The 26,706-nt window shown below is 45.1% G+C and overlaps 1 protein-coding gene and 1 long non-coding RNA gene across 3 annotated transcripts; one reads left to right on the top strand and one right to left on the bottom strand.

Annotated features, from left to right (window-relative positions):
* Positions 1 to 3,866: 3,866 nt before the first annotated feature.
* Positions 3,867 to 12,928, bottom strand: DYNLL2 (dynein light chain LC8-type 2). 2 transcript variants are annotated; one of them, XM_079131510.1, is made up of 3 exons: positions 12,653 to 12,928; positions 8,854 to 8,992; positions 3,867 to 5,917 (listed from the first exon to the last, which is right to left on the bottom strand). In XM_079131510.1, exons 2-3 carry the CDS (start codon positions 8,983 to 8,985, stop codon positions 5,780 to 5,782), a joined length of 270 nt encoding a protein of 89 aa, XP_078987636.1. In that variant the 5' UTR covers positions 8,986 to 8,992; positions 12,653 to 12,928; the 3' UTR covers positions 3,867 to 5,779. The 2 variants fall into 2 exon arrangements, with proteins under 2 accessions (XP_078987636.1, XP_078987637.1); XM_079131511.1 differs by lacking the exon at positions 12,653 to 12,928 and adding an exon at positions 12,122 to 12,245.
* On the top strand, positions 12,345 to 18,790 carry LOC306656383. Its single transcript, XR_013762501.1, has 3 exons — positions 12,345 to 12,480; positions 14,611 to 14,794; positions 17,886 to 18,790. It is a non-coding gene; the product is annotated as an uncharacterized lncRNA (long non-coding RNA).
* Positions 18,791 to 26,706: the final 7,916 nt, after the last annotated feature.

Raw genomic sequence — 26,706 nt, 5'->3', positions numbered from 1 at the left:
ACCCAGGCTTGCTTTACCACTGAGCTACATCCTGTTATGGTTTAGTTATGAGGTATCCCCTGAAAGCTCATTAATGCAAGAGGGTTTTGAGGTACAATGATAGGGTTATGAGAGCTTTAACCTAATCAGTGCATTAATCCCCTGATAGGGATTAACTGGATGGTAACTGTTGGAAGGTAAGGTGTGGCTAGAGGAGGTGGGTCATTGGGGGTGTGCCTTTGGGATATGTATTTTGTCCCCAGAGAGTGGAGCTTTCTGCTTCCTGGTGCCATATTCCTGGCTGCTTTCTTCTGCCACACACTTCCACCATGGGATCTGCCTCAACCCAGGCCCTGAGGAATGAAACCAGCTGTCTATGGACTGAGACCTCTGAAACTATGAGCCCCCAAATAAACTTTTCCTCCTTAAAATTGTTCTTGGTCAGATCTTTTGGTCACAGCAGCAAAAAAAGCTGACTGAAACAATCCCTAGCCCATTTTATTATTTTAAGACAGGGTCTTGCTAAGGTGCTGAGGTTGGTCTCAGACTTCCAATTCTCCTGCTTCAGCCTCTCAAGTTGCTGGGATTACAGCATGTGCTACCAATCCTGGCTCACTATCTTCATTTTAGTCATCCTCGTCCCTTTCCAGTTTCAAAGCACTTCATATACATAACAACATTTAATTCTCATAACCATGCTCTAGGAAAGATGTGTTATCTCCATTTTACAGATAATAGAATTGAAGCTCAGAGAAGTCAAGCTACTTGTTCATGTTCATGTAACAGGGAAGTGTTGGAACTAGAACTTAATTCCAGGTACTCAGGCCCTAGGGCCTATATTCTGCCCATAAAACTAGTTTTTTGTTAGGCCTCTCTCTAGGAAGCCCAAGATAGCAACGTCCAGCAGCTGCACCACAAATGCTACACACCTTTGGAAAAAGGGGAGAGAGGCAGCAGGAACCTAGGGTTCTCCTGGTTTTTTATATTTTCTTATGAACCTCTTTATATTGGCACAGTAGCAGAGTGGATATAAGTATTCATGCACATTGGTGTGCCCACCAAGCCCACATACATCACAAAGATCATATATTATATATGTTGTGTGTGTGTGTGTATTCCGATAATAATATCAGAATTCAGGGAGTCTGCTAAAACCACTCCTCTCATGAAGCCTGAGGGTTTGGGATGAGATAGAGGTAGAAGGTGACTTGCTGCACTACCCAGATTCTGAAGCCTGAGGAGGGGCAGCTCCTTGATTCTTGGTAGAGGAAGGAAGTAATGAGGGAGAGATTTTCCTCTTCAACCATGCTAAAGCAGAGCCCCAGAAGAGGGAACATCAGTGGAACCAGGATTCAGAATTCGACTCAGACCTAAGCCTAAATCTTAAGGAGTGTCAATAAGATCCCTGGCATCCAACATCAACTAATCCTCCTGAGTCACAACAGTGCTGAGCTCTAGAAACAGGCCCAGCTATATGCACTTTGGCAAGTCGCTCACAACTCTTTCCCCATTTGCTTATCTCGAAATGTGGCTAATGACTGCAGGATCAAGTTCACAGGTGTTCTTGAGGGTTCGGTGACAAACTGAAATGCATTTTATGAACACACTCTTTCATTCTTCCATAGCTGGCAAACAAGAGAGGTTGATGCTTGATCACTCTTGGGGAGTGAACCTCTGTTTTCCAGGCAGCAGAAAACACCCAGGGCTTTGGCAACAAGAGAGACCAAGTCAAGGGCAGAAGTCTCTTCAGAAAATGCTGAGACCCCCAGGGCAAAGGGCATGCCCTGGCTTGCTCATACTTTTCTTTTTCATTTGATCAATCAATACTTATCAAGTATTTCTTACAGGACAAGTGCTGTGGTTTAAGATAAAGCAGGTAAGAAAATTGATCTCATGGAGCTTTATTCCAGTTGTAGAAGACAAAGTAAATAACATACATGGAGAATGGTCAGCAGGTGCTATGAGGAATTTAAGTGGATAATGTTAACCAGGCACAGTGGTGCACAACTATAATCTCAAGCTACTTGGGAGGCTGAGGCAGGAGGATCAAATTTGAGGCCAGTTTAGGCAGCTTAGACCCTATTTATAAATAAAATAAAACTATTTATAAATAAATGGGAATGGAGCTCAGTGGTACAGTTTGTCTAGCATGTGCAAGGCCCTGTGTTAAATTCTCAGCACTGTGAAATAAAACAGGTAATGGTGATGGGGGAAAGGTGCTGTTTCATACAGGATGTCAGAAGGCACCTCAGAATAGAGCATGTTTGAGCAAAGACCTCAAGAAGTGAAGGGTTAAAGGGACAGCCACACCTCGGTTCTAGGGTAGAGGCCACTAGGGTCCAGGGGGCAGAGACTGAGAGCACCATGGCAGCATAGGTAACCCAACTCCTCCCCTCCTGCTTAGACTCCATTTGCCCTACTCTTAAGATTCATTCTCTGTCCTTTTCTCTCCTGTTCCCAGCAGCAAGGAAGCTGATCCTTAGACTTCATCTCTGCATCAGTCCTGTCACCTGCCTTTTGGCTGGGTTTAACCAAATGGAGGCCTGAAGACTGGAGAATGAGTAGAAATATTGATGCTCCCACACTCTCTCTCTCTCTCTGCAGGGCCACAATTCTGAGGCTGTGTTCTTCAAGAATTCCAATTCCCTTCTGCCTTCCACAGCCCCTTCAGTGACCGCATCCCTCCCCTGCAGGATTAGCCTTCCAGATAAGCACCATGAACCTAAACGTGCAAAAATCTGTCCACAGGTGGCACGGGTTTGCTTGCTTCTTTGATTAGGGCAGGAAGTGGATGAGTTTTGGCCCTAGAGACACCAGTTATCACAGATGAAATGTGAATTGTGTCCTCGTACTCCTCTAGAAAGTTCTGGCTGTCAAATGACTCAGACCAGCAAAGAGAATAACAAAAGTTGGGGTTCTATAATCCCTTAGGACCTCACTGCCTCAGAGATAAAGCATTCTCCCCAAGATTCAGTCAAGCAACTTCCTTAGGCAATCTACCTACTTCCAATGTTCAAAAGTTCATTGTCCAGTGCATTTCGTTGATAATACATCACTAACAGAAAAGCTTTATTTGTGTGTATGTCTGTTCTACTCATTAGAATGCACATTGCAAAGAAGCATGGAATTTTTGGGCCTCATTTTTGTGTGTTTCTAGGCCCAAGTGTTCAAGAACTCAGTAAATGCTTTGAGTGAACAAATAACAGTGCAAAACACATCAGATTCACCACCTCCCAAAGATTGTGGCCAGTAAGCTTGGACAGTGATGGCTTAGGATCAGGGGTGGGTACGTAGGCACTACTCACTTCTCCCAGGTATTGAGGTGAGCTGAGGCAGGAAACCCACAGTGGAACAACTCTCAGGAGTCAGAGAATCACTGGTTCCATTAAAGAAGAGACTTATCTTTCTGAAGATTCCTAGCTTTCCCATTTGAAGTGGAGAGCCTAACTTGGCAGTCTCCAAGCTTAGGGAACCTAAGATTTGGAGAACTGAGCTTAGACCATGCTCGGGCAGACCCAGCTGCTAGGAAGACAGCAACTATTTTATCAAGGATGAACAATGTGGCTTCCCTGGCCATCCCACACCAAGGCAGGAAGGACTGGGTAAGCTTTATGGGTGAGTGCTGCTGGCTTGTTCTCCCCACTCAACAAATAAGTCCTGCTTCAGGCTGATCAGTATTTCTTGCTTGGTGTTCTCTTCGATTCCCATTCCACCACTCTACCATGCCCCACTGCATGTGGGACCACTGCCTCCAGACCAACACTTCTCCCCTAAAGAAACTCCAAAAAGGGTTGGAGACGCAGCTCAGTGGTAGAGTGCTTCCCCAGAGTATGCAAGGTCCTGGGCTGGAACCCCAGCATAAAAAAAGAAAAAGAAACCCAAACAGCTCAGAGGTGCATCAATCGACCTTTAATGTCCAAAAGAGGCGTGGATGCAGAGCATAGGAGATGTGGCAGGGGCTTATACCCTGCTCCAGAAATGAGGGAGAGATGAACACAAACCAGACACTTCCAACTGGCCACACAAAGTCTGGGAGGGCAGGGGGGTAACACAGATTTGGACATTCATTTAAAAAAAAATAAAATAAAAACAAAAAAAATAAAAACAATTTTATACCCACTGAAGAGACTGATACAGGGAACTCAGTCACCACCCCAGTTCCCACCCTCCCTTGCCAACATTAAAGAAAGCTCGGCACACTAGGACTTAGGAAGGAAGTAGTCTGCCTCCTCGCCAGCCCCAAGAATTGACTGGAAACAAAAATAATGAGCTCGATCCCCCACCCCCCACAGTGTCAACCCTACACATGAGAGTTTTGAATGATTCACGAGAATCAGCAGCTTGATCAGCAATGACCACCCCACCCCTATGTCATTCCTATGTCATCAACACAAGATTTCCCCTACATCCTCCCTGGAATCTCTTCCCACTCACAGGACCTAGTTCACCTCCTGATATCTGGGGTTTCATGACTGTAAACTGACCACTAAGTTCCAAAGAAGCCCTCTCGGCCTTTATTACTTCCATCTCCACCTCCCAAGAGAAGCTGCAATCATCCACAAAGTCAATTTTCCCCTCCACTGAGACCCAGCTCCAGGGCAGGTGGCAGTATAGCTATCTTACCCTGGGTGATCCTCCCAAAGCCTTCTCAAGGAGCAGACAGCCATAAGGCAAGCAGTGTCTGGGCTAGATGACATCTGTCTTCAACCCCACAACAGACACCCCCAGAGGTTTTTAACATAAAGGCCCACTTAGAACTGTGCCTCCTACCTACCTATACATACTAGAGATTCCATCTGTCCTGCCCCCTCCCTCCCTCTACCCCAATCCCACACATGAGACAGACAGACAGACTCACACACACACACTCACACACACACACACAAAGGAGAATCAAGGGAGACATTGATTTGGTTTGATTGCTAAGACCTAACTAAGGAACTACAGTCACCAGAAATTCCCTTACCAGCCAACTAACAGGGGCTGCTCAGAGAGAACTCCAGAGGAATGAGTAAACTGAAGGCTAAGCAGGGAGCAGACAGGAAAGAACATAAAGAAAAAAAATTCAAGCTAATCCTACCCACAACATCCTTCTAGTATGATCTCTGGCAGGAAGAATAAAATAAGGTAATCCACAAAGACACAGCCCTTACTTAGAAATCCTGACAAAGACAGCAAGACAAGTAAGTCTGCTCCCCACTCCCACACACCACAGACACATCACAGGGCCCCTTAAGAACCCATCCCCACCCCACCCTCTGCCCCAAGCCGGAAAAAAATCACAGTTCGTGGAATATTCTCCCTGGTACTAGATCAATCCCCCCACCCTCCTTCCTATCCCTCTCCTCTCTCCTTGCCAATCTTAAAGCTGTCCCCTGCTGCCTCCCTGGTCCTCTCAAAGAAGCACCCACCACCAGGAAGAGGCAGCTGCACAGTTTTAGTTCCACCTCCAGAGACCTATTTTCTTTCCTCAGCCCTCTTCATCTTTTGGGCTTCGTATTCTGTATAGGTAGAGAAAGAGAAAAAGGAGGGGTGGGAGAGATTTCCTAGTGCAATACAACCAAATTTTTTTTTAAGTCTTGAAAAAAAAACATAAAGCAGCCTTCTTCCCCAGGCAACTAAACAGAAAGAAGTTTGGTTTTGTTTACTGCGACATACACATGAAATCGAGTATACAGTCCATGCAGTAGCACAGCCGTTGGAGAGGACATCCTGATGCTGGCCCCAGTGCAAAACAGTCCCAGCAACGCTGCCTGCTTGCCATCGCTGCCGCCGCCACTGACACCTTCACCATGGCCACCTAGCCTGACTTGAAGAGGAGGATTGCAACTTGACCCAAGTAAAAATAGATGAAGTGCTTTGTCTCATGTGTGACGTAGCTGCCAAAATTTCGGCCCACAATACAATGCCAGGTAGGATTATATTTCTTGTCAAATTCCTAAAAAAAGAATAAAAAGGGGAGAAGAAAGGTGATTAAGGTAGCTAGAGGATGGGAAATCAGAATGGGAGCCTCTTCCTGCAACTCTAGCACCCATATATTTAGTTATTACCACCTCCCCACCCCCAGTCCACAGCCTCAGCTCCTGAACCTCAGGAGCTCAGGTTCTAAAGTTGGCCAGGACACTCCTCCTCTCATCAATAATGGAACATCACAAAGGCTCCACTATTCCTCCCTGCAGAGCCTTCTAGCACTCTACACCCTGTTCATCTCTCCTCCTGTAGTTATCCCACACATTCACACCACCCTGAGCCCATCCATGATTCAACGAGATGACCAGAGGCCAGTGGAATGATGGACCATTCCAGTGTTACACAGCATGGAAAATGGAGACTGGCTGCCCACTGCCTCACACATTACCAAACCAGCATTTCCAAATGCATAAACTAAGATATTAGAGCAAATGGGGACTAAAGGTCAGGAGTACCAGGAAGCAGTTTAATATAAATCAACATTAAAGGCAATCCTGTGTACCAAGCAACCATGCAGGCTACATACACCAAAACAAAGACCTCAGCCATGAGACCAAGGTTGATTTCCTCACTTCTGTCAAGAACAACAAAATGATCCAGGAAATCCCTGAGCTAATCAAAGAGGCAGCTCTCTACTCTGGCTCAGTGTGCCTAGATGTATCCTGCCATGGCTATGAAAGGGAAGTAGCCTTCTACCACCAAATAATCAATGCTGCTAACCTTGGGGATCTTCCTCCCACAGGGTGCTCAACATATAAGCTGTTTGGCTTCCTCACAGCCCCCATACCATACAGGAAGCACTCAGTGCATAGAGAACCTGCCGATATGGAGGGCTGACTGGAAATTTTTTAAATGGATGATCAGCACTGGGGTGATAGGTTTGGTACTTTCCAAGAAGTATAATAAAAAGAGGAAATCAAACCCAGCTTCAATCCTGGACTGTAAAATATGGGAAGTCATAGTCACATCTCTGGGTCTCATTTTTATTATCAGCAAAACAAGAAAGGTGATCAGGTAATCTAAGGATTATTCTGGATCCAAAGTTCTAGGATTCTGTATTTTCTCCCTGGCAAGGCCATTACTCAGCAAGAAGCCAGCACCCCCAGCTGGTTTTGTACCCCCGAACACACACATACACATAGTCCAGAGTTTCCTCTTCTCATCCCACCCTTATCAGTAGGAAAACCATCGATTCTGTAAAATTCAAGGAGACCCTACCAACCATACCCCTACTGCTAGATACCAGATTGCCACCAGTCATTCTCTGGAATGCCGGAGCTGAGATTATCAAAGATTAGGACCATGCCTTCACTGGACACATGCTCTGACTGGGAATCAGGGGACTCAGTTAGCCACTTCTTAAATCTATTTCAGGTACCTCCTTAACAGTGTTAACCATATCCATTTGCCAATTCATTTAGGATATTCAGGGACCAAACCTATGGCCCCAATACTGATCATCCATTTTAAAAAAATTATACAGTCTTCCCTCCAATATCTATGACTTCTGCATCCATGCACTCAACTCAACCACAGATGGAAAATATTCAGGGAAAAAATTACATCTGCACTGAACATGTACAGGTTTTTGTTCTTGTCATTATCCCCTAAATAAAGTAAAAACAACTACTTACATAGCATTTACTTGTACTAGCTATTAAAGTGGTCTTGAGATAATTTAAAATATGTGTATACTATGCACAAATACTATGCCATTTTATATGAGGTGTGGATTTTGATATTTGAGGGGGATCCTGTATTCTGAGGTCTTGAATCCAATTCCCAAAACTAAGGAATGACTGCATATTCAAGCCCATTCTTTTCTTAAGAGGATAATGCAATACCTGAGTCCTTTTTTTAGAGAAATAAAACTCCCTACATTATAAGGTACTTTTTTTGTATTGGGACTGAACTCACTGAGCCACACTCCCAGCCCTTTTTATTTTTCATTTTAAATCAGGGTTTCTGCTAAGTTGCTGAGGCTGGGCCTCGAACTTACAATGCTCCTGCCTCAACTTTCTGAGTCACTGGGATTACAGGTGTGTGCCACCATGTCTGGCTTTATAATATCACTTTAAGTGATGCAGATCTCTGAAAATTTGTACATGATTATTCATTCTAATATCCTTGAATTTAATTTTGAATAGTTCTAAACTGAGCCAGAAATACTTAATTTTGACACTTCTCTGTATAGTTTTATCCTTCCTCAATGTCTTATAGTCACCTAATTATCTGTAAATGTAAATATACATACCCAGTGGAGCTTCTGTTAAGAACTCCTAGAGTGAGCTGGGTATGGTGGCTCCTGCCAATAATCCCTGCTACTTGGGAAGCTGAGGCAGGAGGATTTCAAGTTCAAGGCCAGACTGGGTAACGTAGCAGGATCTGATCTCAAAAATAAACTAGAGCCAGACACAGTGGTGCATGCCTATAATCCCAGAGACTAAAGAGGTTGAGGCAAGAGAATCCCAAGCTCAAGGCCAGCCTGGGAAACTTAGAACTTAGTGAGACCCTGTCTCAAAATAAAAATTAAAAAAAAAAAAAAAAAAAAAAAAGGAAGGCAGGGGTTGGCAATGTAGCTCAGCAGTAAAGAACCCCTAGGTTCACGCCTCAGTACCAAAAAATAAAATAATGAGGGTTGGGGTATAGCTCAGGGTTAGAGTACTTGCCTAGCATGTGCAAGGCCCTGGGCCCTGGGTTCAATCCCTAGTATTGCAAACAAAACAAAACAAAATTCCTAAGGTGAATGCTTCGGCAATTCAATTCCCTCCCTAATTTGTATGCTTTATGAGTTCCTAGGGTTTTGTTTGCGTGGAATATCCTTATTTTCTTAGGTGCTCAACTCTAGCCGTCTGTAGAGCCCAGCTCAGTTGCCAATCCCCACCCTTGGCTCTCCTAGCATACCTTCTTGATATAGGCAGCAATGTCCTTCTCTATGTTGTACTTCTCCATGGCCTGTGTGGCGCAGTCAACGGCATCTTGTTGCATGTCCTCAGACATGTCTGCGTTCTTGATCACTGCCTTCCGGTCAGACATTGTGACACTGTAGAAGGAGCAGAAGTGAGGTTGTCAATTCCATGCTGTGAGCAATGAACATGTACTTCTAGTTATAGGTCCTCAGTGGGAAAGGAAGTATAGAAGGTGAGAATATAGGAAATATGAATATGAGACATTAGGACAGGGAGGTCCTGAACTCTAAGCGAACACAGTCCCCACCCCTTGGAAATAAGGGGCAAAGGGAAAAAAACCACAGCGGCCATCAATTTTAATCATGTGTAAATTGAGGTTTTTCTAACTCTAACAGCCATCTATTTCTGATATTCTGTACAGCATTGACAGCCAAATTGATTTTATAGTCTATCACCTAATTGTCTTTGGGCTAGCTACTTTGTGTTTTTTTCCTTTTCTGTAAAATGGGAACTGTAGGATTATCCTGAGGATAAGCCAGATGGCATAACACTGGAACAGAATAAGATCTTGATTTAATGACCATTATTACATCATTGGTATCATAGCAGAAAGAATATGGACTAGGGCTGGGGATATGGGTCAGTGGTACAGCCTTTGCCTAGCATGCATGAGGCCCTGAGTTCCATCCCTAGCACTGGGGGGACAGAGAGCACAGTAAGAAAGAAGATGGGGGCTGGGGTTGTAGCTCAGTGGTAAAGTTCTTGCCTAGCACATGTGAGGCACTGGGTTTGATCCTCAGCACCATATAAAAATAAATAAAATGAAGGTATTGTGTTCATCTACAACTAAAAAAAAAAAAAAAAAAGGAAGAAAGAAAGAAAGATGAACTAGAAATCAATAGCCCTGACTTCTGGTTCTGACTTTGAACTCTTGCAGTCTTGAACAAGTTATTTGGTCTTTCTGCATCAATTACTTCTATTTCAACAATGAAGTTAGTTCTCTACTGGGAACTGTTATAATTATAAGAGCATCTGAAAACAAGTCTATACAGGGGGCTATCCATTCAGGTACCACCTGTTTTTGTACAAAAGAGTGTTACAGGAACACACAATAGAGTCGAGTAGTTGTGAGTGACTACATGGTCTACAAGAACTAAAATTTACTATCTGGCCCTTCACAGTTTACCAACCCCTGTTCTAAAAAAATGAAAAGTAGAGTACGTTCTGGGCCACCAATGCCCAGTGGGGCAAAGACAACAATAACCTTTTAAGTACCCAGGACTGACATGCCCCTAAGAGGTAGAGAAGTTGGGTGACAGTCTCAGACTTGGTCAGTCACTTGTACCACCACATTCCATCCTTCTCTCTGCTTCTCCCCTACAATGTTCAATTTTTAAAGCTCAATTTTTGAAAGTCATAGATTTCAGACCCAGCTCCAAAATGATTCATCATTTTTGCTTGCTCATGTAAAATTTACTTGTTTACTCAAAAAGTACTACCTATTAGGTGAAGTAAAAGGTATTTTGTTAGGGGAGACTAGGGGAGACTATCTTGTCTTCCTTACAGGAATACTGAGACCTTTTCGCTAAATTAAAACATAGGATTGGGAAAAACCTGCAGATAAAGAGTGCAGTGGTGGGGTGGGGGGCAGTACCCAAGAAAGGCGAAGACGTTTTATTTTAACAGCCATGTTCCATATCCCTGCTAACTGGGCCATGGCATTCATCATACAGAAACCAGAGTTCAGAGGGAGACATTGCATAGACACTTCACAGAAAGACAGGAATCCCAAGAGGACTGGCCAGGACCTTTGTGGCAATCTATAGCATGTCAGGTACTTTGCAGAAGCAGGGTGGATGAGCTGCAAATTTCTGTCCTCTGTCCTTGACCACAGTCCCATCACACAAAGTAGAAAGGATTTCCCTCATTTCATGCTGAAAAGTGCCAGTCTGTGGCCCAGTCCAATGGACAAAAATGTTATCAGTCTGGGCTTCTATGATACAAGGTTACAAAGCAGCCTGCCTGCCTGCTCAATAAGAGATCCCTGGTGTCATTTCAGGCCACCATGATCTGAGTCCACACTAGTCTGTGGGCTGGATGGGCTGAACCGCAAAACAGAAATCTCAACCATATTCAGCCTACACCAGATGCACAGGATGCATGCATGCATGCCAGTTGCCAGTCAGGAAGCCCTTGACCTCATCCAAGGCACATTTGTCTGGCACTGTCAAACTTAACCAGGGCTGGCTCCACCTCAGTAGACAATGGCAGAGCAAAGAGTTAGCAGATCACCACCTTCTACCCCCACACCCCAAAGAGAAAAGTCAGAGCCTTAAGAAGTCTGTGAGCACCACAGACTGAGGAAAAGGCCAGGAGAACCCTGTTCTCAAGTCCTGACTAGCAAAGTGACCTTGGGCAAAACAAATATTTTCAATTCAAAAGCCACTGACTGAAGTGAGATAAATGTGGTAACCTCAATGGGTTTTGAGCAAAAGTATGAAAGCAGCACTGGGAGAAGCTTCTGATATTCTAAGACTTTTCTTAGAGGAAATATAGTGTCACCTGGTGGCCTATTCCAGGTTACCACTCAGAAGGGGGCACTGTTTACAAATCCAGAGGTGGGGGTGGGGCCTGCTAAGAGACGTGAAAGATCAAGTATGAAATTGGCACCATTTTGCCAACAAGCTCACCCGCTCCACTGCCTCATCCCCAAAGTCCAAAGGAACTACTCTGTCAGTAATTAAAAGCCACTTTACTCTCCAGGAGAGAGCCTGCGGTTACATAATGTCAATCTTGTGACTACAATGCCACAATTCTTTGCCCCTGGCCCCTCAGGCAACTGAGAGGTAAGGCCCAACCCTACAATCCCTGTCCAAGGTGCCAGTAAGAAAAAAGATAGCCCAGCCTACCCTCTCCCCTCCTAAGAAAAAAGAAAGGGACCTGGGCCTCCACATAAAGTGATGGCCAGAGACCACAGGCCAGCAGCCTCAGTCACGAACCAAGGGCGCCTCCGGAAAGGGAGAGGGGCACTCCTGGACAGATCCCACCCTCTACCCCGAGTCTGGCGACCAAAAAAGAAAAAAAAAAAAAAAAAAAAAAAAAACCAACAACAAAAAAAAGGCTGTCTCCAAATGACCTGGACGGCCTTCCCCTTCCCCACTCTCCAACACACACCAAAGCTATTTCCTCCCTTCAGATCTCCAAGGGGGCTGTACCCTCCACCATCCGGCCCTCCAGAGAGGGGCGGCCCCGAGGGACAGCACCTGGGCCTGAGAAGGAACCGGTCTTTTCCACCTCTGGCCCTCGCCGCCGAGTCAGGTCCGCAGGCCTCGGCGGGTCAGCCGCCCTCCCCCGCCCGGCCTGGAGCAGCGCCGGAGTGACTGGGCGTCCTCGCTGCAGGAAGGACGCCCCAGAGGGTGGCGGCGGCAGGAGGAGCCGCGTCACGCCGAAGCCCTCTCCACCCCCTCTCCCTGGCCCCAGACACCGGAGGCCTCCACGCAGCACGGGGAAGACTCCCCGGGGGTGCGGGAGAGGCAGCGCCGCAGCCTGGGCCCTCCAGTGGCGCCACGAGGGTCGCCAGGACACAGGGCCAACGCTGTGCACACTGGAAAGGGCGCTGGGGGTGAGCGGAGCTGCCCGGCCGTACGCCGAAGGCGACTGGGCCACCGGGCTCCAGGCCCTGGGGCCAGGCGTCGGGCGAGGAGGCCGCAGGGCCGCGGCGGCCAAGGCTGGCGCGCTCAGAGACGCACGCGATGGGCGCCGGCGCGGAGCCCGGGGTCCCACCCACCCCTCACCTTCACCGAGGCGAGTCCGTACGGGCCCCGGGGGAGCAGCGATGGGCTGAGGCAGAGCGCGGGCAGGGGCGGTGTCCCCTGGGCTCCTCCTGCAGCAGCCGCCGCCGCCGCGGTGTCCGACTCCCGCAGCCCGGGGCCGAGCGCTCGCGCCGCCGTCCGCGCTTAGAGCTTCCCCGGACGCCCGCGCTCCGCCTCGCGCCGCCGGGCCGCCCGCCTGCTCCGCGCTGGCGCCTCGCCGCTCCGCTCCGCTCTGCTCTGCCGCTGAGCGAGGCCGACGCGCGGCCCCCGCTGAAATAGCGCCCCGCCCCCGCCCCCCCGCCGCGCGCGCTGCTGTCCGCGTTCCCTATTGGCTGCGCCCGCCCGGCCCCGCACTGCGGGCTTCTCCCCGCGCCGCTCTCGCCCCACATCTTGTTTCCTCCCACAATGCCTCGGGGCCGAGGGAGGGGGTAGGGAAGGGGAGCTGGGGAGGGTGGGGGCAGGGAACTGTGGCCTTTGGAAGAGGGAAAAAAAGAATGCAGATCCCTTTGCCCAGGCTGGAGAGGCCAGGCCCGAAAAGGGATGAAGAGAGGGAAGGAGGGGTGTGGAGACCCCAATCCCAAGGGAAGAAAAAGGCAGAGGGGGATGGAGATTTCAGACCCAGAGAGCAGATGGGAAGAAGCACAGATTTCAACCTTAGGGAGAGACAGGGGAGGAGATGAAGTCACCAGCTCAAAGAAAAAGACAGGACCCCCACCCCCCCCACCACACCAAACCCACCAAACCTGTGGGAAAGAGAGGAACAGCCAGCCCCATGGAAAGTAAAGGCATAAAGAGCCAGGGGGGCTTCCCTCTCTTCACATTCTGAAAAGGCCTCTTCCCCCTCCAGCTCAGTCTTTGTTCTTGAGTCTGAAGGCCTTTAGACCTAACTCCCAGCTGGGGCCCCAGCCGGTATTTATCTTTGAGAGCAATGGAGGCAGACCCTAAGAAAAATTGTGAATGGGGGGCTTTGTCTTGGTACACAGGCCTCTGCCGTCCTTGAAGGTTTATGGTCTTGGGGTTCTTTGGGGAGAGAGGTAAGAGTAAGCTATGTCTTGTAAGCTTGTCCCCACCTGTCCAGTTAGACAGGACTGGAGGGGAATTGAACAGAGCCCCCTAGAGGTGTAAACCAAAGCCTGTCAGTTGAGTCTCAAAAATCAGCCTATCCATGTCCCTCACTTTTTAGAGAAGGTTCAGAAAGGGTAGAGCCCTTGCCATATCCGTGCAAGTTAGGTTAAGTTTGGTTAGTAGACTGAAAAGTGGTGCGTCTAGGCAGGAGCCCCTCTGGAGGCTGGCAGACTCCTGTGTTTGTGCTGTTCATGCATATTGGGAGTGTATCTGCCCTTCACTGTACCTCTGAAAAGACTCCCAGGAAATGTCTGCTTTTTTCCTTCCCAGACCATTTCATACAGGAAAACTAAAGGGATGATAAGGTCTTTATTGGGAGTCAGGCGTTTTGGCTAGACAGTGGAAATTAGGAAGCTCCCAAGGATGGCTCCCAAACCCATCTTTTTCTCTTTCCTGCGCTAAGCCACTGTCAGGAAGTCAGACTTGCTCTGCCCCTGGCCTGCTCTGATTGGGAGTATTAAATCATGGATTCATTGTGAGCCAGGGAAAACCTGGAAAAGCGACCCCTCCTGCCTCTGTTTTCTACAGTTCTGTCTTCTCCCATTTCCAATCAGGGATTCCAGGAAAACAGGCGAAGCCAGTGGTCTCCCCTCAGAGGAAGGGTATTCTGATGTCAGCTTCTGTGTTAATGAATGGGGGGCGGGGCATATGCGAGAAGGGAGAAGAAGAAGGATGATTTATATACTTAGGGCTTTCACAGAACAAATCTTATGGGCTGCTTGGAGAAAGAGCTAGTACCCTCTTTCCCCAAAAGTCATTAGCCTCCAGCCCTTTCCATGTCTTGAAGGTCATAACTGCTGTGTGTGGTTCTGCAGGTTGTTCACTGCACAAGGGCATCCGTCCAAGGAAGCAAGTGAGGACCAAGATACAGCCTACATTCCACATGCTAAACTCTATGCCCTGGTACAGGTCATTGTTCAACCAGAAGATGACTTTTTTCAAGTGTTCACAAAGGTGATTATGAGCCAGCAATGGCCCTTCAGAGGCCAGGCTGCCAAGGTATAAATCCTCTTCTTCCCCGCTCCCCTTCTCTGGAGTAGAGTAGGGAAAGACCTCAATCATGCCCAGTAGGGCTTGTAGTGGGATAGAAGTATGGGAACAAAGAAATTCAGCTAACAGGAGTCAAAGCCAAGACTTGACTTTTCAGAAATGTGACTCTCAAGGTGTGCATGTGAAGTGTGTATCTAGAGAACTAAACTCTATACAGAATTATCAGGGAGACTTGTTAATAGTAGTATGATTTATAGATAATAACAATTAACCCTTAAGGAGGCCTCACTGTGTAAGGCTCTGTTCTAAGTGTTTCAAAATCAGTGCACTCTATTGAACTCCAGAAACTATCTTTTGAAGTGAAGCTAATATCAGTTAGGGACGTTCAATAACTTCCCAGGATTACCCAGGGGAGGATTCATGCCCAGGATGTCTGTTTCCAGGGCCAACCACCTTAGTCATTATACTATACTGCCTCGAACAAAGAGAAAAGTGAAAACCAGGGATTTGGTTCTTTATCTAAATCATTCCTGCACTTCCTAAACTTATCTGATTCCAAAACCATGTTTTATCCAAACATTTTAACACCTCCAGGTACTACTACCCACAGGATACAATTTGGGAAAGTCGGGCTATAGTAATTATTGCTATTCATGTAAAATGCTTACTGTCTGCAGTTAATTACCATGCAATATAGTAACTGTTATAATCGATATGTCAGCTTGCCTTGGACATTACTATTTGACATGGCTCTTTGTGATTGCCTAGTTTTCTGTTGCCCCGATGGCAGTCACATCTTGGTTTTAAAAACCGAAGAGGCCTGTTTTGGTCTCTTCTGTGCCCTCTGTCTTCTTCAGTTTCAGAGTTCCCCATGCACTGCGCTTTGGTCACTGCTCACAAATTTCATTCACATTTCTGATTTTTACCATGATTTGAAAACCAGGGATGCTCTTGTGCCCAGACTGCTGCACTGCAGGTGCCACCAGGCTCTGCAGACTCTTCCTGTACACACACATATTTAGTGCTTAGTGGCATTGTTTGTGGGACCAAGCTGCCTTGATTCTGAATGTTTCCCACTACTCACCAGTTGTATGGATTTCGCCAAGTTAATTCAACATCTCAAAGTTTTAATTTTCCTCCTCTGTAAATTGAGAAGAATAATATGTACTTCGTAGAGTTAAGAAAAAGTGCATGGAAACTCTTGACACAGTGCCTGGGCCATGTAAGTGATTCATAAGTGTTAGCCATTATCAACGGCGCTCTCCCTTTCCTGCATTTCTTACCTCAGTTCATGGTGCCATGAGCCACCCATGTCCAAACCAGAAACCTGACAGCCTCCCTGGAATTGTGTCTCTCTCTTACCCACCCAGTCTCTGTCAGCACCCACCTCTTGGCTATTATTCCCACCCTTGTCTTTCAGTGTCATTATGAATACCTCGCCTCAGGCACCCATTACCTCTTCCAGTTTGTTCCCTGCCTCCATGTTTGGCTCCTAAACCCCAAGTTGAAACTGCAGAAATCAGTTGAAAATACGGACCTCCTTGGGAAGTTTCCTTTTTGCTCTTCAGAATCAAGGCTGCTCTTTCCCATAACTTCCTCCCCGACCCCCACAGGCACCTGCCTCTCTGCCTTATCTCCTTGCGCTTCCCATCTCACTCTTCTGCTTAGTAACACCACAGCCGCCTGTGTTTCCAACATCCAGATTCCACACCTTTGTTCAAGCGGTTCTCTTCCCTGTGCGGCTTGTGACTTTCTTTTCTGGCCTACTTCTTTGGGTGTCATCTATGAAATCTTCCCTGAACCCCAGGAGAATGCACATCCCTCTTCTGTACTCTGTAACTTCCAGGGCTTATCACTGCCCACTTTCTGTTAAACTCATCAGTCTGATGTCTGTCTATAGTTCTTTGCAAGCAGGGATCACATCTTATTTATGTATGGGCTGTAGGACCTTGAACAGTTCCTGAAACTTGGGAAGTTCTCTAAGCAGGGATTAAACTGGTCATGCCCAGCAATAGCTGAAAAACACAATTCAAAGGATATTCCTTCTCTTCCTCTACTCAAAGAGTGGTACCAAGACTCTTCGCCTCTGTCTCCAGAAACAGCAAGGCATGCTATTTATGCTGGGCTCTCCCTGCCCAGAACAGATTGCCAGCTAAGATAAATCATTATCATCCCTGGGGAAAGTCCAGCCCTGATTTCTGAACTGACCTCCTCCTCACACTCTCCACTGGGATTTGACTGAAATCCTTCTAGGTAAATACAATCCAATTCCAGATGACTGGGTCATCTAGAGGAAAGAGACCATGGTGGTGACAGAAATCTTTTTACCAACCCTTTTAAGTCATTGACCTGCTTCAAGGGCTCTGAGAAATTGAAGAAGGGTGGGAAATGCTCACACTAACACTTCCAATGCAAGGCAAACCCTCGGGCCAGTTCCCACACCTAGGTAAGAAGCAGCAGGACTACAGCCGCTGGAAATTGCCACAATTCTTTGCTGACTTCTTGCGAGCCTTGCAAGTTTCCATAGGCAACTATTTTCCAAATCCAAAATATTGCCTCTCCTCCTCACTAAACTCTAAAACCTGGAGGAGCCAGTAAATTCAACCATGTGGCTACAAACATGAGAAATAAGCCCTGGGACTGGGATTCAGAGAAAACCCTAGCCTAGTTTGGGGCTAGTCATTTCACCTCCCAGAATCTGAATTCTTTTGTCTAGAAAATGTAGGACTAGATATATCTGACGTCCCTGTCAGCCCCAAAGTCTTTGATTATCTGCTTTCGACACCCACCACAAATGATACTTTTCTTAGGGGTCAGAGAAATATCTCAGGCTGGGAGCTTCTGCCCCTAACCAAGTTTAAATGCCCTCTTTTTCTGATCCTTCTCTCTTATCCACTCAATCAGAATCCACACCAAATGAATTTCCTGAGAGTCGGGATATCATTTTGTTCATCTTTGTGTTGGCCCAAGAGACAACCTTACCTTGATCCAGTTGAAAGTCAATGAATCATCTAGAGCTTCAATTAAACATTAAACACCTGAACAGGTATTCAAGTCATGACTACTAATAATTTCAGAGTTCTTCTCCTTCATTGTCCAGGCACCCCTGACAAATTCTGTCCCTGCCATGGGAGAATCAAGACAACGGTAGGGAATTTGTTAGCCCTTGAGTATCTGAAGTGACCAAGTTAGGGTTCTTGGATTAAAGATGCATCTGAAGAAAAAGGAAAACAAAAATAAAAATTAAAAAAAAAAAAAAACAGGACCAGAATAGTTCTCCCAACCAGCTGGGATCCCTTAAGGAATCACTCCCAACTCAAAATCCCAGGGAAAAAGCATCCGATTGAACAAATTGGATCACATATCCACCTTGGAGGCATGGAAGGGAAGGGTAGGTAGTCCGACTGACAGATCTTCTGAGATGAGAGAGGAATGATGACAGAAGGAAAGCCCACATGTGCTTAGAAGTAAGAGATGAAAGCCTTCGAGGTGGTACACACCTGTCTTCCCAGCAATTCGGGAGGCTGAGGCAGGAGGATCACAAGTTCTAGGCTGGGAGACTGTAAGCAACTTAGGAAGACCCTGTCTCCAATTTTTAAAAAAAGAAGAAAAAGAGGAAGCAGAAGAAGGAGAAATACAGGCAGAAGCCACAGATATCTACTCTTTTAGAGCCTCAAAAGAGGAGGCAATATCATGTAGGAGGGAGATCCTTGGCCCCACTATCATAAAAATGTACACTATGTCCATTCTCTTAGAATATGGTAGGAATGGTGGGAAGAGGAGTCCTAAAAAAATGAGATCCATGAAACTTTGTCTTCCTTTTTGAGGATGTGTGTGTGTGTGTGTGTGTGTGTGTGTGTGTGTGTGCTGGGATTGAACCAGGGTCGCTTTTCCACGGAACTACATCCCCAGGCCCTTTTTAATTGTTTAATTTTTTACTTTGAGACAGGGTCTCACTAAGTTGCTGAGACTGACTTTGAACTTGCTATCCTCCTGCCTCAGTCTCCCAAGTTCCTGGGATTACAGGTGTGTACCACTGTACCAGCTGTTTTTTGGAGAATAATTTTCAAAGAAGAAGAAAAGAAAATGCTTTGCCTTGTGAGGCATATTGTGGAGAATAATTTTCAAAGAAGAAAAAAGGAAAGAAAAAATCTTTGCCTTGTTGGGCATATTGTAGTTTATTCAAGTCAAGGAAAAAAAACTTTTTTGGGGATCTCACTAGAAGAAAGGAAGTTCACTTTATGATTTGATGTGGTAAATTCTATTTTTTATGTGTAACAGCTTTATTGAGATATAATTAACTCATTATAAAATTTGCCTTCTTAAATTATACAATTCAGTGATTTCTTGTGTATCCATAAAACTGTGTAACCATCACCAAACTTTTAAAACATTTCATCACCCCAACAAGAAACCCCATACCCATTAGTAGTCAGCCTTCCATTTCCTACCAATCCCCACTTATCCACTTTCTCTATGAATTTGCCTATTCTGGACATTCATATAAGTGGAATCATGCAATATGTGGTCTTTGATGACTGACTCATTTCACTAACATGTTTTCAAAGCTTATACCTGTTACGGTATGAATCAATACTTCATTTTTTATGTTCAACTCATATTCCATTGTATGGATATGCCACATTTTGTTTTTTCATCAGTTGATGGACATTTGTGTTGTTTCCACTTTTTAGCTATTACAGCTAATGTGACTGGTAACACTTTTTTGTGTGGAGGTATATATATTTTGAGTGTATGCCTAAGGTGGGTAATTGCTGGGTTTTGTGGTAACCCTGTGCTAAACCTTTTGAGAAGTGGCCACCGGTTTTCAAAGCATCTGTACCATTTTACATTCCTCCAAAAGTGTGTGAGGGTTCCAGTTTCTTCCTAATTTTGTCAACACTTATGGTCTGACTTTTCGAGTATAGATATTCTAGTGGCTGTGAAGTGGTATCTCTTGTGATTTTCACTTGTATTTCTTTGATAACTAGTGATAGTGAACATCTTTCTCAAGTGCTTATTTCCCCTTTGTAGATCTTCTTTGGAAAAATGAATCATCGAATTCTTTGCCCAGTCAGGCACGATAGTGCACGCCTATAATCCCAGTGACTCTAGAGGCTGAGGCAGGAGGATGGCAAATTTGAGACCAGCCTCAGCAACTTATCAAGACTCTGTCTCAAAACAACAACGACAAAAAAAAAAACTGGAGATGTTGCTCAGTGGTAGAGTACCCCTAGGTTCAATCCCCAAGTACCACAAAACAAAAAGCAAATCCTTTGTCCATATTCAGGATTCTAGACCCTCATCACAGACATGGTTTCCAAATATCTCTCCCATTCTGTGGGTTGTATTTTCATTTTCTTCATGGTGTTCTCTGAAGCACAAAGGTTTTTAATTTCGATGAAGTTCAATTTGTTTATTTTTTCTTTTGTGACTTGTGCTTTTGGTGTCTGTGTTAGTCAGCTTTTGGGGGGAGGAGGGGAATAAACCTGTGGCACTTAGCCACTGAGCCACATTCCCAGCCCTAAGTAAGACCCAGAAACTTAGCTGGGTCTCCATAAGTTGCTGAGGGCCTTGCTAAGTTGCTGAGGCTGGCTTCGAACTTGTGGTCCTCCTACCCCAGCCTCCTGAGTCACTGAGGTCATAGTTGTGTTGATCAGCTTTTCATTACTGTGATCAAAATACCTGACAAGAACAACTGAAAGGAGGAAAGATTTATTTTGGCTTATGGCTTCAGAGGATTTAGTCCATGGTCAGCCAGCTTCATTGCTCTGGGCCGGAAGTGAGGCAGAACATCATGGCGGAAGGGTGCAGTGAAGGAAAGCTGCTCAGCTTATGGCAACCAGGAAGAGAGAGAGAGCAAGGAACTAGGGACAAAATATATTTCAAGGTCATGTCCCCAGTAATCTACTTCCTCCAGTCACACCTCACCTGCCTACACTTATCTCCCAGGACAAAAGTCCATTCAAATTATTAATCCAGCAAGGCATAGTTGTACATGCTTATAATCTCAGCAACTCAGGATGTTGATCAAAAGGTTAAGGCCAACTTCAGCAACTTCGCAAGACTCTGTCTCAAAATAAAAATTAAAAAGGACTTGAGAGTTACTCAGTGGTAGAACACACCTGGGTTCAATTCCAAGTACTTTCCCAATGCATTCATCAAATCTAGCTGGGGTTTGAATAGTTATTGGGTTTTGGGGGGGAGGGGTACCGGGCATTGAACTCAGGGGCACTCAGCCACAGAGCCACATGCCCATTTTGTATTTCATTTCGAGACAGGGTCTCACTGAGTTGCTTAGCACCTCACTTTTGCTGAGGCTGGCTTTGAACTCATCAGCCTCCTGAGCTGCTGAGAATAAAGGCAAGTGCCACTGCACCCAGCTTGAATAGGTATTGTTTGGAATCTGTAGATCAATTTGGGGACTACTGCCACCTTAACAATATTAAATTTTCCAATCCATGAACATGAATGCCTTTCCATTTATTTAGGCGTTCTTTCTTTCAGTAATGTGTTATAATTTTCAGTATACATGTTTTTTACATTTTTGGTAAATAAATTCCTCAATAATTAATTCTTTTTGGTGCTACCGTAAATTGAATTTTTTAAATTTCATGTTCAGGCCGCATAAAAATGAAGCTGAGTTTTGCATATTGTATTATCATCTGCATCCTGCAACCTTGCTAAAATCATTCATCAGTTCCTAACAGTGTATGAATGTGTATTTCTTGGAATTTTTATATGCAAGATCGTTTACAAATAAAGATAGTTTTACTTCTTCCTTTTCAACCCAGGTTTCTTTTATTTCTTTTTCCTCTATAAATGTGCAGACTAGAACCTTAGGTTTAGTGTTGAATAGCACTGATGAGAAGCAGTCATCCTTGTCTTGTTTCTGATCTTAGGAGGAAAGTTTATAGTCTTTCATCATTAATTACAATGTTAAATGGGCAGGGGTTTGTAAGTGCTATTATTAAGTTGAGGAAGTTCACCTCTATTCTTAGTTTGAGTGTTTTTGTCATGAAAGGGTGTTGGGTTTTGTTCTGCATCTATTGATGATCATGTAGATGTTGTCTTTTATTCTGTTAATATGGTGTATAATCTTTTTTGTGTGCTACTGTGTTTGTTTTCTTGGATTTTGTTGAGAATTTGTGCATGTATATTCGTGAGCAATATTGATGTCTAATTTTCTCATGATGTATCTAGGTAATACTGGACTCATGAAATGAATTGGAAAGTGTACCTTTCTATTCTTTTGGGTGTATCTGTGTATGTGTGTGAAGGATTAGGTCCAATTCTTTAAATATTAAGTAAAATTCGGTTGTGAAGGCAGAAAATATCAATTTGGTCTCTTTACTTGTTATAAATATATTCATATTTGTTTTTTCAGTGCTGAGGATCAAACCCATGGCCTTGCTAGGTAAGGGATCTCCCGCTGAGTCACATCCCCAGTCCCAGTTCGTGTCTTCCTAAGAATTTGCCCATTTTATGTTCATTATCTAATTTGTTGGCATAGTATTCCTTTAAAATTCCTTTAATTTCTTTAAAGTTGGTATTAATGTCCCCTATTTCATTCCCCAATTTAGTAACTTGAGACTTTTTTCTTTGTTCTTGATCAAGACAGTTAAAGATTTGTCATGTTGAAAGGATTCTTGGCTACTGAGCACGCCAGTAGAGTGTGCCCAGTTCAAACTAGGATGTGCCCCAAGTGTGAAATGCAACCTGGACTTCAAAAGACTTTGTATGAAAAAAGAATGTGAAAGGTGTAAGTAATAATTTTTTGTATTGATCACATTTGAAATGATTACATTTTTTGGATCTAATGAGTTAAATAAACTTTATTATTAAAATTAAAAATAAGATTTGTCATGTTGATTCATCTCTTCAAAGAACTGACTTGTTTTCATTGATTTTTTTCTATTCTTTTCTATTGAGTGTTCAAACAATACAGTCTGCTTGGGTCAGGAGACACTCAGACTGGGACTATTTCTTTGGGCAGCTAGATTCCAGCTCATCACCTTGTCTATTTTCTTCCAAACCAGGGTTCTGTTTCTGTATCTCCCCATCACTTCCACCCTTGGAGTAATATGACAAAACAGAGACCTCACTATTATTTGTTACAGAGGGACACATTTTCCATTAAATCCACAAACATGTCTTGAACACCTGTAACAAGTCCTGTGGAAGGTAGCAAGGGAAGCAGGGAAGCCAGCTTGGACCTCTGCAAGATGATATTGTAGTTAGAAAGACACACCTGCACACAACCAACTTTAACACAGGTCAGACTGCAACAGGGTTGGAACTAAGAATGAGAAAAATGCTCTAGGATCACGGGGTGGGGGGCAATCAATCTGCCTGGAAGTTTTGGGGAACAGAAGAGCTGACATGTAAGATAAGTCTTGAAGAGTGAATAGTATTTTGAAAGAAAACAAGGATAAAGGAGGGTAGAGAGAGCCAGGCATGGAGGCACACACCTGTAATCCCAGCAGCTCAGGAGGCTGAGACAGGAGGATTGCAAGTTCAAAGCCAGCCTCAGCAACCTAGTGAGGCCCTAAGCAACTCAGCAAGACCCTGTCTCTAAATAAAATATTAAAAAGGACTGGGGATGTGGCTCAGTGGTTAAGCGGTTCTGGGTTCAATCCCTGGTACCCAAAAAAGAGGGTAGAGAGGAGCACATGAGCCCAAGAAGGGAATGGTAGGAAGCCAGGTCAGGCAGAAACACAGCATGCTGTGAAAAGGAGCACGTATGACAGAAAAGCTGTGGCCAGACTTTAGAGGGACCCATGCTAAAAATCCACTGAAGAGCTCTGAGTGGGAAAATGACAATGGACCTTTGCTAGGTGCTGTGTTTGGAATCTTGAATGTCCCTCAAAGGTCCAGGTATTAAGCTCGTGGCACTATTAGGAGATAGCAGAAACTTTAGGAGATGGCACCACAGGGAAGGAAATGAGGTCATTGGGGATGTGCTCTTGAAGAGGATGTTGGGACCCCCACCCAATTGCTTCCTCTTTCTCTTTGCTTCCTGGTGGCCTTTGGATGTACAGGCCTCTTGTACCACGTGTTCCTGCTCATAATGTACTGTGCTGCCACAGGCCCAAAGCAACAAGGACAAGTGATCTAGACTGAAACCCATGAGCCAAGATAAACTTTTCCTCCTTATAAATTGATTATGGGTACCTGGTCGTAGTGATAGAGAGTTGTCTAATGCAGTGGGATTGGGGATAATAGCAGAACCCTAAATTGAATTTTTCAGGTTCCATGGTGCCTTCCACTCCTGTAGAAGCCAGCAAAGATGGCTGCCTTCTCCATCATTGATTCTTGGGATTCTCCTCCCTGTATGTCTATGGCATAGCACCTCCATGACTTCCTTCCTACCTCTCTGGCTACTCCTTCCAGGCGCCTCTGCTGACTTCTCTTTCCCTGCCCATCCATTAAATGTTGGTGCTCAGTGCTCCTCAGGGTTCTGTTCTAGATCCTTTTCTCTTCTTCCTTGGTGATCTCAAGTGTTGCCAGGGCAACACCTGAACTGGTTACTCCCAAATCTACACACAGCCTGCCCTGACTACTCAAAAGATCTAACTGCCCTTTGGTCGTCTCTATACTCATTAGAATTAGGTCTAGCTGTGAGTAAAGGAAAATTCCACATACAATTGTTCAAATAAGGAAGACATTTATTTCTTTTTCTTCTTCTCCTTTTTTTTTTTTTTTTTTTTTGGTGGGGAAGGGGGTTCAAGGGAGGATACTAGAGATTGAACCCAGTGGCACTTTACCAATGAGCTACATCCCCAGTCCTTTTTTAATTTTTTATTCTGAGACAGGGTCTCACTAAGCCATTGAGGGTCTTGCTTAGTTGCTGAGGCTGGCCTTGAACCTGCGATCCTCCTACCTCAGCCTCCCAAGTCAATAGCATTATAGATAATCACCACCAGGCCCATCAGGAAGATGCTTGTTTCTGTTGCAGATCAAAGGAGACCAGAGAAATTTATTCCAGGCTTGGTATGATGATGCTTGGTATGAGGGTCTCAGGATCTTTCTGTTATTCTGCCACTCTCAACCCCCAGTCTTCACCTCATGATCTAGGATGACTGCTCAGACCTCAGCAGGAGCGAGGAGGTAATGAGAGCAAGCCTTGCCTTCAGATATGCATCCCAGAAGTCACTCCATGTGTGCTTAAATCCCACTGGCCAGAACTTAGTCAGAGGGCGCACATGGCCATAAGGAGGACTGACAGTATGGTCTGTACTCGGAGTGGTCATGGGCCCAGACAAACAATTGGAGAAGAGAACAAATAGAGAACAATTCTTCCATGATGTCCCCTGAGCAACTCAAAGGCAAGGCACACAAAACTCATAATTTCCAGCCCTTCTGCACCCACTTACCCCACCCTCTTCTTTTTGAGACTTCTCCATCTCATAATGGTCCAAGCAATTGACTGGTTGCCCAGGACAGAAACGTGGGAATCATATCTCTGAAATCTGTGCCTTTGTCTCTTTCTTCAGTCCACCGTCATCCTCCAGATCAACTAGGACAGCCTCACCTCTGGTCCCTCTACCTCCATTTTTGCTCTCTCAAATGCATTCTTTACACCCACAGTGTCCAATATGGTAGCTCCTAGCCACATGTGACTGCTGAGCTCTCGAAAGGTAGGTTGTTCAAGTAGCAAAGTGCTGTAAGTGGAAAATACATACCAGAATTCAAAGGGTTAATATGAAAAAGTAAAATAATTTCTTAATAGTCCCATACTGATTATATGCTAAAATAATATTTTGCATTGTGTTAAATAAAATAATTGTTTTAAGTCATTTTCACGTTTCTTTTTCAGCCGGTTACTAGAAAATTTTAAATGCATATATGACTCCCATTTGTGGTTCTCATGTTTCTATTGAACAGTACCACTCCACACCAAAGCAAAACATATTTTTCTTTCTTTCTTTTTTTTTTTTTTTTTTGGTACTGGGGATTTAACTCGGGGCCACCCGATCACCGAGCCACATCCCCAGCCCTATTTTGAATTTTATTTAGAGACAGGGTCTCACTGAGTTGTTTAGTACCTAGCTTTTGCTGATGCTGGCTTTGAACTCATGATTCTCCTGCCTCAGTCTCCCTAGTTGCTGGGATTATAGGCGTGGGCCACAGCACCCAACTCAACACGTGTTTTTCTATAACACAAATCTGATCATGTCACACATCTTCTTTTGTTTGTTTGTTTTGCAGTGCTGGGGATTAGAACCCAGGGCCTCATTCTTGCAAGGCAAGCACTGTACCAACTGAGCTATATCCCCAGCCCCCACACATCTTCTTAAAACCCGTCCGTGGCTTATCGTGTCTTTAAGTTCATTCTGCTCAGTGTGGCTTTCATGCGCTCCATGAACCAGTCCAGCCTCATCTCTGACCCACTCCTCTCTCCTTCGGTACCTGCATTCTACACTAGAGCCCTGTACACTTCTTTCAGGCCCTACAATGTACCTGATGCTGTTCCCCTACACCTGGAATGGTCTTTTGCTTTTGGCCTGCTTAATGCTTCACTCATCTTTCCAGCATCAGCTTAGGTGTGTCTCTTCCCCAGGAGGCCTTCTCAGCTACTCCACTTCTCTAAGCTCCCATTACTTCTCTCCCCTATCCCTACTCACCTCGCCCCCAACTAACTCTCCCTATTCCGGACTGCTGAGGCTCTTGCCTGTTGTGTTCACTGTGGTAACCCGGCACCAGCCGCAAAGCCTGGCTCATAGTCACCCATAGCTTTTGCTGAATAAATGAATAAATCAAGAATGATACAAACCAAATCAAATTTCAGATAGAAAATAGGACCAGCTGGGGGTGATGGTGCACGCCTGTAATCCCAGTGGCTCGGGAGGCTGAGGCAGGAGGATCACAAGTTCAAAAGCAGCCTCAGCAACTAAGTGAGTCCTAAGCAACTCAGACCC

This window comes from Sciurus vulgaris (genome assembly GCF_902686455.1).
Source record: "Sciurus vulgaris genome assembly, chromosome: 3".
NCBI lineage: Eukaryota > Metazoa > Chordata > Mammalia > Rodentia > Sciuridae > Sciurus > Sciurus vulgaris.
The sequence above is the reverse complement of the archived record's forward strand: the minus strand, read 5'-3'. Positions and strand labels throughout refer to the sequence as shown.

What these genes read in the sequence shown, in the direction of transcription:
- DYNLL2 (XM_079131510.1), bottom strand. Translation starts at nt 8,985, where the DNA reads ATGTCTGACCGGAAGGCAGTGATCAAGAACGCAGACATGTCTGAGGAC. An exon ending in TTGCTGCCTATATCAAGAAG is followed by an intron (nt 5,918 to 8,853) that starts GTATGCTAGGAG and finishes TTCTTTTTTTAG; the next exon opens with GAATTTGACAAGAAATATAA.